This window comes from Anas platyrhynchos, chromosome 2, assembly GCF_047663525.1.
Source record: "Anas platyrhynchos isolate ZD024472 breed Pekin duck chromosome 2, IASCAAS_PekinDuck_T2T, whole genome shotgun sequence".
NCBI lineage: Eukaryota > Metazoa > Chordata > Aves > Anseriformes > Anatidae > Anas > Anas platyrhynchos.
The window spans coordinates 99413385-99425832 of NC_092588.1; the positions used below are offsets into that span (position 1 = coordinate 99413385).

The window sequence follows — 12448 nt, forward strand, 5'->3', positions numbered from 1 at the left end:
TTTGATTTTGTATTTGATTTTGGGCGGCTTTGTAGTGGCTTTTCTGTTTTTCTCTTTTTCTGTTTTTTTTTTTTTTTTTATATATTTTTCTCTTTTTATTTTTTTCTGTTGATCTTTTATTTTTTCTTTTTGATCTTGCAGTGGATTTGGGGTGGTTTTTCTGTGTGATTTTTTTTTTCTCCTCAGATTCTCTGTTGGATTTTGCATTGTATTTTTGCGGGGTTTGGTGGTAGCTTTTCGTTAGGGTTTTCTTCATGTTTTTTCAGTGCAAGGAAAGGCGAAGGAATAGGTCATCTTGAACGCAATCACACAGCATATGCAGGACAACCAGGGGATCAGGCCCAGCCAGCATGGGTTCATGAAAGGTAAGTCCTGCCTGACCAACCTCATCTCCTTCTAGGACCAGGTGACCCACCTGGTGGATGAGGGAAAGGCTGTTGATATAGTCTAACTAGACTTCAGCAAGGCCTTTCACACTGTCTCCCCCAGTGTTCTCCTGGAGAAGCTGGCAGCCCGTGGCTTGGACAGGAACATTGCTGGGTTAAAAACTGGGTGGCTGGTCGGGCCCAGAGAGGGGTGGTGAATGGAGTGAAATCCAGTGGGCAACTGGTCACCAGTGGTGTTCCCCCAGGGGTTGGTGTTGGTGCCCCACAATGACAATCTGGGAGGTCTTTTCCAGCCTTAAATGATTCCCCAAGCCATTAAACTTGCTTAATGGTGCAGTCATGGCCATGCCACAGGTGCCTGCATTTGGCCCTGCCCAGCAACAAAACATCTGTTGCTGCCATCTGAACATATTCATTCAGCTTGCAGCCTCATGTCCCATCCTCACATCTCAGCCTTACGCTGCAGCCTGACATCCTAGCCTCATCTCACAGCCTCACACAGCAGGCCCACTTCCCAGCCTCAAGGCCCAACCTCATCCCACAGCATCTGTACTATGCTTATGTGGCAAGGATTGGGTAGCATGGGACTGCAGCAATGACCTCTGTAAGAAGAGACCAGGAGCTGCCCTATGTCAGAGAAGAGCCAGTTCCAGATGGCTCCAAAAGAGACCCACCCTTCTCCACTGGCCAAGGCTGGCACTTCTGTGTACACTGGTGGCACTTCTATGATAACATATTTAAGAAAGGCTGAAAAACGCTGTGCAACAGCATCTGAGAGAGAGGAATGAGGCAATGTGAGAGAAACAACCCTGTGGATACTACAGTCAGTGAAGATGGAAGGGAGGAAGTGCTCCAAGCACTGGAGCAGAAGTTCCCCTGCAGCCTGTGGAGGGCATCCCATGCTGGAGCAGTCCATTCCTGAAGGACTGCACCCTTTTGTATGGTTCCCAGGCTGGCAGTTCCCAAGCAGGCAGGCATTTTCTTCTGTCAGTGTTTTAGGAGACATTTTCTCTCAGCCTTTGTCCCATTAAAGCATGGTCACTTCATGGCTGCTCCCATCACCCAGTTTACCATTCCCATGATGTTCTTCCATCCCCCAAATGACTTCCCTCACTCCTACAGGTGCCCACCATCCACAGCCATTCCTCATCTGTCTGTCCTCTCCCATCCACAGTGCACATCCCCAAAATGCTCAGAAGAGGGGCCTGGCCCAGCAGCACGCATGGTCATTAGCACCCGTCTCCTGCACAGCCTTGGGGTTGGTGTCCCATGGGGATTGGGGCAATCTGCGCCTGTCCTGCTCCCAGCACCAGGAGAGGCAGCGGATATGCTGCTGGAGTGTGGAGGGGCTAAACCTGGGCGAGATGCTGTGGGATTGGTAGCTGGAGGGGCTCCACCGTCGCTGCCCCTGAAGCCTCAGCCCTGGCCCTGCTCTGGGCTGGAACCTGCCCTGGGGCCGGCAGGCCGAGGCGTCCCTCAGGGAGCGCACCAGCCACACAATGTCAATGATGTGCTGGTGGCAGCGCGGGCAGGTGGCTCTGTGAGCAGCCCACGGCTGGATGCATGTTCTGCAGGAGCGTCTGCAGGGGTCCAGGCGAGCTGCGTAGGCTAGTGGGCCCAGGCAGATGGGGCACATCTTGTCCTTGGGGGCCTCAAGGAATGACTTCCCATCCCTCAAATGACTTCCCATCCTTGAGACCCCCAGTGGTGCCCACCACCTGCAGACATTCCCCACCCATCCATCTGATCCCATCTGCGGCTGACATCCCCAAGCCAATTTGTGGAGTGGGCTCAGGCAGCAGGGCTGGGCTGCGTTCAGCCCCCTCCACATGATGCCGCATGAACAACTGCAGGCAGAGGCTTTGCAGAGTGGAAAAGAGTAATTTAATCAAACAGTAATTGTGGCTGCTGCCACCAGCCTGGCCCCAGGCCAGGCCCCACTGCCGATTCAAATGTGGGGCCCAGCTTGGTGGCCTGCGTGGTTGCCAGCCCCTGGCTCCTGCTTGTCCCTTCACAGCCATGATGTGCCCTTGGGGTTCATGTCCTGCAGTGACTGGGGCCGTCTGCGCCCATCCTGCTCCCAGCGCCATGAGAAGCTGCAGACACACCGGCGGGGCCAGGAGGGGCTGCGTTCGCTGTGCCCAGGCGAGACACTGTGGGAGCAGTAGTTGGAAGGGCTCCACCACTACTGGCCCCGAGGCCACAGCCCTGGCTCCATGTTGGAAACTTCTGGAACCTGCCCTGGGACCTGTGGGTGGAGGCATCACCCAGGGAGTGCAGCAGAGGCACAGGATGGCCACGATGGGCCTCTGGCAGAGCGGCCAGTTGGCCCTTGCAGCAGCCCAGCGCTGGGTGCATGCCATGCAGAAAGTGTGCCCACAGGGGTCAGGCCGCCTGCACTGGCCAGCGTGCCCTGCCAGACATCTTGTCCCTGCAACCTCCACAGGCAGTTGTTTCTATCTCCTCCCCCTTGTGAAGGAGGAAGGTGGAGCTTTCTGGAAGCTGTGCTTCTCTAAACCATGTGACATCAGCCACTCCCCCTGTGTTCTCTCCCCATGACGTTTACAAGGGCCGTCCGTCTCTTTTTTATGTTCTCTCACAGTTTTATGTCCTTTTACAGTGGTGCTTAAAAGTACACACACTACTCAAGGTGAGGCCACACCAGTGCAGAGTAGGGGAGATGAATCACATCCCTTGGCTGGCTTGCTGTTCTGTGTTGGAAACGACAGAGGGGAAAGCGGCAGCCATGTCCCTCAGCTTAGGCAGAAACACAGGGTCCCTGGGCACTGGGCAGGCAGCAGCAGTCCTGGTCTGGTACAGCCGGAGGAGTCCACACTGTGTGAAGGGAACAAGCATTACTGTAATGACTAGACCTGACACAGTCCTTGTGTTTATGAAATAGTACTTAGAACAAGTCCAGCCATTTCTTATGATGGTGCAAGTGCATTTCTCATGATGGTGCATTTCTTCATGATGATGCATGAAGGCCAAGTGCCAGGTCCTCCACCTGGGGTGCAATAACCCCAAGCAGAGCTACAGGCTGGGAGATGAGTGGTTGGAGAGCTGCCAGGCAGAGAAGGCCCTGGGAGTGATGATTGATAATCGGCTGAATATGAGCCAGCAGTGTGCTCAGGTGGCCAAGAAGGCCAACAGCATCCTGGCTTGCATAAGAAGCAGTGTGGCCAGCAGGGCTAGGGAGGTGATCGTCCCCCTGTACTCGGCTCTGGTGAGGCCGCATCTCGAGTACTGTGTTCAGTTTTGGGCCCCTCGCTACAAGAAGGACATCGAGGTGCTCGAGCGGGTCCAGAGAAGGGCGACCAAGCTGGTGAGGGGCCTGGAGAACAAGTCCTACGAGGAGTGGCTGAGGGAGCTGGGCTTGTTCAGCCTGGAGAAAAGGAGGCTCAGGGGTGACCTTATTGCTCTCTACAGATACCTTAAAGGAGGCTGTAGAGAGGTGGGGGTTGGCCTGTTCTCCCACGTGCCTGGTGACAGGACGAGGGGGAATGGGCTTAAGTTGCGCCAGGGGAGTTTTAGGTTGGATGTTAGGAAGAACTTCTTTACTGAAAGGGTTGTTAGACACTGGAACAGGGTGCCCAGGGAAGTGGTGGAGTCACCATCCCTGGAAGTCTTTAAAAGACGTTTAGATGTAGAGCTTAGGGATATGGTTTAGTGGGGACTGTTATTGTTAGGTCAGAGGTTGGACTTGATGATCTTGAGGTCTCTTCCAACCTAGAAATTCTGTGATTCTGTGATTCTGTGCATCATGAATAGGTGAGGGCAGCCTGTCAAGAAGTGGTGCAGCACCCCTTGCCATTGACAACTATACTTTCTTAATTTCACTTTAAGCCCAAATTTCCCTTCAACCCAACCACGGTGTGCTATATACATTCCCATATCCTGAGCTGTGCTGGAACATGCAGTTCCCTGTAGAATAGTAGAGTCTCTTAATTCTTTTAATAATCAGAAATGGGTCTTGTATTTCTGCAGGTGTGTCTAATGTAGTAAGTTCTGTATCTAAATGAGCTGTGTAGGCTTTAAGAAGTGATTGTTACCAAGGTGAACATCGTGCTGGGGAATCTTGCCACTCCTTTGATCCAGACTGAATGGGGGACAGTTTGGACTTTGTTGGGAACTCGTAACCATAGTTTCCACTGACATCCTCTTTCTGTGAATCGTATATACAGACTTAAGGGGTCCCCTGGCATTATTGGACCCATAGCATAGTGTTATGAAACACAGTGTATTAATAATTTCATTGTTTGTTTGTTTGTTTGTTTGTTTTTAATGTGTGACAGCTGTTTTCTGGTGATTCATCTATTCCAACTGACTGACTTCAGAGCTAACCAATTATTTAAGCATATTATTGAAAGCACCATCAAAACGTCTCTTGAACACTGACAGTGTTCAGTTACATATGAAAATTTATTTCCTCATTTTGGTATTGACTTATTTTCAGGATTATCTTGCCATGTGTTCATTTTACAACAAGTGGCAAAGCTCCAAATATGGGAGGAATTAAATCTTGTCAAGAAGCTGAAGGTTCTGATTTGAAATCTTTTGGTTCGCTTTGGGAACAGTAGATGGCTTCTTTCTTTGAGCCTCCCCATATTCAATATCTGTTGCCTTGACTTGCATTGTCATTCATCCTGATTTTTTCAGTCTGTTACAGAAAGAAAATCTGTGGGGGAAGTTGTTGGGAATTGGAAACTGCAGCAACAGAGTCTACAGATGACCTGCTGAAGGGACTGCTGACAGAAGTTATTAATTAAAAAGTAAAGGGAATGGTTCCCATATATTCTAATACCTCACAGAGAAGTATCTTGTTGACATATGCATATTAGTTTTCCTCCCAGCTATTATGAAAATATTTGCTCATGATGCATACCTGAAATGATCTTCCAAGTGAATAGGTAATTAGAGGGAAGTGTTGTCTTGTGCATCTAATTAAGAGATTGGTAGTATAATGAAGTAAAATTTCTCTATGTTGGAATTATATTTAATGATTGTTGGGATGCAGTAGGTAAAAGCTAATCATTATAAAACTAAGTTATTTGCTACTGTCATTTGATCTTTTATCCTCTCAATGTCTTTAGGTGCAAAGGAACAAATCCTCAAACAATCTCTCTGAGATTTTTGATCTGCTCAGCTCTTCAGAGTATGTGCTGGTGCCCCAGCAGTTTCAGAATCTCAAATTCAATAGTCTACTATTGGGATCTCTTTTTAAAATTTCTAAGTGTTGGTAACAAGCATCAACAGAAGTTATCTGTTGGGCTGCTATAATCCTTATGCAGATCTTTCTCCTTTACAACTACATGTGAGAGGAATCCATGGGTAACTTTCCATATCATCTATTCTAGGGCATTTTGATAGCTGAGAAATCAATATTCTCAAACATGCAAGTTATTGTATAATGTAGGACACAAAATGTTTCTAGCAAGATAAAGAATACCTTGAAAATCCCTTTCCACAAATATATTCATCTGTGCATTAATCCTTTTTGCTTTAGAGCCAAGAGTGGATTCCATTCTGTCTTTTCATTAGAAACACCAAATTGCCTGTAACCATTTCCCTAGCATGTTTATTAATTCTGTAGCTCTGTCACAGAGGTAGAGCAGCTGTGAAGTTCATACCTGTAGATGCTTGAAATCACCGAAAATCAGTAGTGGTAAGATGTATTTTAGAAGACGTCTTTCAAGTGTTAATAAAGTCCTGACAGCAAAAGTTTATGCTTAGATAATATCTAACTCTGGCATTCACTAATGATAAATAAAAATGCATATTCTGCAGACTTCCTGCAACACCCATGTTTTTGCAGCAGCAGTAGCTCTTACATGTACATATCATAAGCATGCAGTTAGACCAACATGCGTAATGAGTGGTAAGCTTCACTTTATTTTTATATATATAACTTAGGCATGTGGTTTTTATCACTTTGTATTTCCATCAGTATGGTTTAGAAGTATACTGTGGTAAAAGACAGGACGGCTGTGGTCTAACTGTCCTCAGCTTATCACCCATTCTCATCGTGGCCCACCTCCTCTGAACCAGTTGTGACTGGTTCAGTTTACAGGGTTTTTCCACTAAATAACCAAACCTTCCTGCAAACAACCCCCTCCAGCACCCCAAGGCTTAAAACATCAGCTTAGTCTCTTATTTGGGCTAAATAAATAAGAATAAAAGCTTGGTGTGAACACTATATGCATGTATAACTACACTTCAGGAGTAGTTGCAAATAAAAAACCTCAATCCATGCACTTGAGAAGCCCCATGAACTGTGAGGTGAGAGCTATGCTCAACGTTGTTCAGCATTCCTTGTGCAAAGAGCTTAAATATCTGTTTTTCTCTCTGCTTGTTCAACAGGGACAGCATCTTTGAGTTTTGCGTATGAGGTGGGACAAGGGGATCTGGGGATCATTTTATTAAAAGTAGTCTTGGTTCATTAAAGCAATCAAGTGTTTGCCTAGCCTGATGGACTAGCAGGGATAGTAGAGTGGGAGGCCGTGACAGTGATATTAACAATGCTACTGAAATCTACAGTAACTGCATTCGCCAAAATACTTTTACAGCTATTGTCTCTCCCTTGTATTAAAGTCAAGCCTTAACAAATAATAACATAGGATATCAACTAGTTCTCAAGGAGAGTTTGGCTAAAGTTTAGACTTCCAAACTTTCTTCAAATTGAAGACTGTAACACTGAAGGTCTTAAGTAGCTGCATTGGTTTCAATATGTTCTTTGTAAAATAGCTTTCTCTGTAATTGTGAGAACTGTCTGTTGTAGGTTTTCCTCTTCTTGCACTGGCAGGAGCTGTAGAAAATGGACCTGTTGTAACAGCATGATGTTTCCTCCCAGCTTAGCTGTTCAATAGCAAATATTTAATGGGTCAGCTTTTATTATTCCGTGTAAAACAGTTTTCCCATTTAATAATCTGAAAGAGCAAAAAAAGGATGGTTTTAAGGATCCTTCATTCCCTGAGGAATTCATATGAGGATGGAGAATCAAGTTTTCGAAACACCTTACTATAGGCCATAAAACAAACATAGGTCTCAAGAATACATCTGAAGAAAAGCTTTTATTGCTCTCATCATTACAGATTCGGTACAGGCATTCATCTCCAAACTTGTGGAAATGGTTAGCCCCAAAATGAACAAGCACTCTACCCCAACGATTCTACTTCTAATTTTTCCACGGGATTGTGAAAGAGACTAATTTGCACAACTTGGAGATGAAGAGTTTGAAGTCCAACATCTGAGAATTTTTCCTCTACCGTGAAAACAGTTTCTCCACTGAAGAATCAGATTTAAGGTTTTGCTCAATCTGAAAAGGTTTCTCTAAACAAAATGATCATTGCAATCATTTTGCATCTTTAAAAATACGGCGTGCAGGTTCTCATTTTGTGTGACAGTACTGCCCTATGGCCTGGTGAATTTCTTAAATTTCTGTAGCTGTGCACCTTCAAATTGCTATTTTTAATCATCTAACTCTTACAAAATACTATGCTTGCTTTTTAAAATCACGTTTAATTGATTCTCTTAAAGCACGTATCATTACAGAATATTCCGGTCCTGATTTGGTGGATACATACAAGTTGCAATAAATCATTGAATGCAAAAATGAACCTATGACCTATTTTGCATTGAACCTATGAACCTATTTTGTATTGAATGCAAAAATGAATCTATGAGTTTACAGCACTGAAATGCTCCTAATTAAGCCTTAAAAGCAATCATAAAATGCACCTCTGCTTTATCTGTTTATATGCTCTAAACTTCTTCATCCAAAACCACTTTTAGTATGAGAACCTTCTTCATCTTGCAATACAAAGTTTCTATTAAAACACAAGCTATGTAGCCTTACTCCGATTGACCACCTCCCTCTCAGTTCATTACTCAGAAAAAGTGAGAAAAAACAGGCTGATAGAAAAACACTATCGGTAAACCGCAGCAAGCCCTGCACGCTAATGCCAGTAAGTTCTCTTGGGACTTTTTTTTTTTTTTTTTTTTTTTTTTTTGGTGCGTTTAGCACTGAGGGCAGGGGAGCCTATGTGAACAAGCAAAGCAAATTGAAGATGATTTTGTAAACCTTTCCAACACCAACATTTATGTTTTCTTTCCTGGGAGCTTAGCTGGAGTCCTCATTCTGTATATGAAGAAGAGTACGATGACATAGTACATGGAGCTTTTCAGAAGAAGGACTAGGTATACTAGATGTGCTGCCTTGTGCATCAAGTAATCTGTAACAAACGTAAGACAGAAAAATCTTGTTGAACATCAGTATCGTACAACCTCCTAAAAGACAGGAAAAAACAAGGCCATGTGGTGTGTTTACAAGGATTGTGGTGGGCAGCATGTAAACAAATACGATGTCTGACTGTCCTCTGAGCGGGTCTGTACTGCTCGTAACTTCTAGATGGAGAGGGTTTCTGAGCACTAGACCATCTCACAATGCTGCCATGTTATTGTTGCCTGCAGTGCAAGAACATAACTCTAGCTCTTTCACCACTGGTAGCACAGCTTTTGTTTAAATTCTTTTACATTTTTTTTTTTAACAATATTTCCTAAATCCACATTCAAGCTAAAAGAAAATTACTTTGTACCAAGTGCTGTGCAGTTGCTAGTCTGAAGGAGCGTGGAGCGTCAGGTGAAGCACTCAGCATTTAACTGCACCAGATATTTAAAGCAGCGGCCCTTAATGCAGGCTAATGATCTAGTACCATAGTGCAAACATCTGCATCGGGCTAACAAAGCCCAAAGAACTAGAGCACCTTTTTACATCCCACAATGTGTTAATGCAGAGTAGCACAGAAGCCTTTCTAAATTGCAGACCCCAGAACTTTGGATATTTCCTGCAGACTATTTAGAAATATAATTTTCAGGAGCACACTGAGCAATATGCAACTCTCACATTTCTTTCCCCATTTTAATTAATTCTCATTACCTTTGTAAAAAACGGTGCTGTTTCCAGAATATGTGCTGCAGTACTCTTCCTGAGAAGGAGTCTCTGAAGAATCTAATGGAAAGAGTTTAAATGTCCAAATTAGGCTTTTCTTTGAGTTTAATAAACATTAACAGAGAAATGGGGAAAAGAAGAGCTAATGTAAACAGGGAAGTGTGAAGTTAGTATTAAAAAAAAAGTAGGATATTCAAGATCTGTCTGAAGAGCAGGTGTTCACCAGTAGGATTCATTTTCAGAGAGAACTGAAGGCAGGAAATTTTTGTGTAGTAGTGAGTAAGTGTTTGTTGCCTTAACTAGGAGCTTTGCCTGTAACCTTTAGTGAATGTGTCCATAAGGCTGTTGGCAGCATCATTTTTATTTCCAAACTACTATTTCCAAATCGGTTTGACCACCTGATTGTCACTGAAGTAGCTGGAGTCTCTTCCCAGAACTTAGTATTATCAGAAGCACAGAATAATTCAGATCAGAAGAGACCTCAATTATTTTATTTGTTGCTCAACACTGAAAAAAGTCTTGAAGAGAGTATGATTTGATGTTTCCTCTTTGGAATTTGCTATTTTGGCCATGGATTGTTCTGTAAAATAAAATACATGTATATTGTGCTTAAAGCAGCGATTTTGTGTTTGTTCTTGGTTATGGTACTTATATTCATTGAGACATATGCTTAAGTACATACCTCTGTCAAAATAATCTTAGTACATATTTTTGTCAGAATACATTTGGAGGGTTGAAATGTAATATTTATGGCTGTGTTCTGATGGGGTGGAGCTGTACTCATTTATAGTAAATTGAACAGAGGTAGGTACTTAAAAAAGGGTCGGTACTTAGGAAAGATTCACCTAACTAGAATAAGCATTTGTCCTAATGTTATTATCTTGATTTAAACACAGGTTTAAACAATTTATCATAGGTTGTTTCTTTTCTTTAAAATTTTACAGTCTTTTTCACAATCAGTCTTTTAACAATTATATGCGGTCTTTTTTTTCTTACATTATTCTTAAGCTATTACCTTACTGCCACCAGACCATGAAAAAGTAATATATTTAAACATTGTTTTAAAAGCCTACCAACCTTATTTTTAACTCCTTAATTTATTATAGCTGTGATTAATGTCAGAGGGATTTATGCCTGCAAGCCCTGGATAGCAGATAGTAGCAGTCTGAACCTGCTGTTTTGAAGAAATTCTGTGTACTGTCAAGTAACTGACCTGGCTCAGTGTAGACCTTTTTGAGCAATTCTAACTAACACCTGTTGACATTAAAGAACTGCTTTTTTCCTGTTACAAAGGGACCTTCACTTGAGGAGCACAGTACAGACTGGGTTTCTTTTCCTGGGAGGGCTTTGGTAGTTTTTACTGGTGTGTTTTAAGTATTGTTGTGCCTAGGAACACAGAAGCTTTCAGCAATAAGGACATACATCATTATTTCTCTAATTGTATTCAAACGATAAAAATAAATAAATAATAAAAAAGACATAATAATATGTAGAATGAAAAATAAATAATAAAAAAGTAGTATATACCTTGAATGGGGAGTTTAAAATTCTCTTGACTTTCATGGTCATATTTGCAATAATAGTTCTTGTTTGTCGTATTCCCTGGTAAAGTTAACCAGGTGCTGACTGAGTACTTATCATTTGTAGATTTCCAGACGTCTCCTTTTATGACATTTTTTGTTACCTCCTTATTTGCTTCATCAACCCATTGCACCCGAATAACTTCTGGGTAGAAATTCTCAATAAGACAAACATACAGAAGTTGATCTTTATGCTTCGTCTGCAGGATTTCAGAGTTCTCCGGTTTAGAATTTCCTTTGTCTGGATTTGTATTTGGAGGGAAAGAAATAACAAAACAGAGGAGTATCAATAGTGTGTGACAATAAATTCTGTCAGTAGCGTGTAGCAATAAATTTTGTCTTTTATTTAGAAGTTCTACGTGTTTCATTTATGTTTCATTACGTGTTTCATTTATGTTTTATTTTTATAATAAAAAAAAAATCAGGAAAATTAAATCAGAAAATGGTTTGGATCTAGGGGGGCTGTCGTTGTTCCTCTAATACTAGGTTTGTGTAAATGTTTGAATTAACACAACTGAAAAAGAAGAAAAAATCACACAAAATTAAACTAAACAAAAGCAGAAGAACATGCAATATCCAAATAAGATTTCTATATGCAAATAGCGTATCTACCTGTACCAGGCTTCTCGTAGGTAATGTGCTTTGTAAAACTTGCTTAGTACAAACATAGCTGAATATATCTTAAATGAAAAGCAAGCCATTTCCACAAACTAAATGTAGCTAATCTCCATTTCACCTGTCTCTCTGGAATAAAACTTATGTTGTTAGAAGTCCAAATCAGCCCAATTTTGTCTATACAAAGAAGTCTTTTTGATATCATCAAAGTGGATAGCAAATTAAGACTGCTTTTGTTACACATGCAAACTTCTGCCATACTCGTATAGGCAGACCTCATGGGTGATCATTTTTGTCTATGCTTAACTGCAAGTGAAAACTAGATGCAGTTTTCAGACTTCACTTTTGTTGTATTGAAGGTACGGCTATTTACTTTTTTAAAGGCAGTGAACAGATTTATTGTTCATCTCCTTAAACCACTCTCTCCCACTAGAATCTTGAGTAAATCTTTGTACTGGCTTTCAACAGTGGGATACACAGTTTACAGAGTGATCTGTCTGAGTGGTACAGTTTTCACGCCCTGTGAGAAAACACATTAATATAAACTTCTACCTCTGTCAAAATGCTTCTACTTTTATTTAAATGATCTAGCTATTCTATAACAATCTTAGAGTATTTCATATTTAGTTTTTAAAAACAAAGATGACGAAAGCATAAGACTGCCTGCCCTCAAAATGATAACACATTATGGATTCCCCTCATTTTGGACAGCTGTCATTGAAATGAAAATGCAGACCGAGTTTTCTGTTGTACCCAGAAATAAACTTTCTAACAATTTTATGGCACTTTAATGTTGATTTAGGAGTTAATTGTATCTCTATTCATCAGACCTTCCAGGGATACAAGATTAAATTATTTTTCAAAATGATTTATTTGTTCCAGAGTTGTATATATTCAGAAGACCATGATGTAGCTCTTGT

The 12448-nt window shown here is 42.2% G+C and overlaps 1 protein-coding gene across 2 annotated transcripts in view; it reads right to left on the minus strand.

Annotated features, from left to right (window-relative positions):
* Positions 1-7437: 7437 nt before the first annotated feature.
* The window catches only part of TARP (TCR gamma alternate reading frame protein), a 62158-nt gene continuing 57147 nt past the window's right edge, over positions 7438-12448 (minus strand). Inside the window, exons 3-5 of one of the 2 annotated variants that reach the window (XM_072033094.1) lie at positions 10861-11154; positions 9322-9393; positions 7438-8617 (exon numbers count right to left, since the gene is read on the minus strand). In XM_072033094.1, the coding sequence (XP_071889195.1) occupies positions 8484-8617; positions 9322-9393; positions 10861-11154 (500 nt within the window). In that variant the 3' untranslated portion in view covers positions 7438-8483. 2 annotated transcript variants of the gene reach the window in all.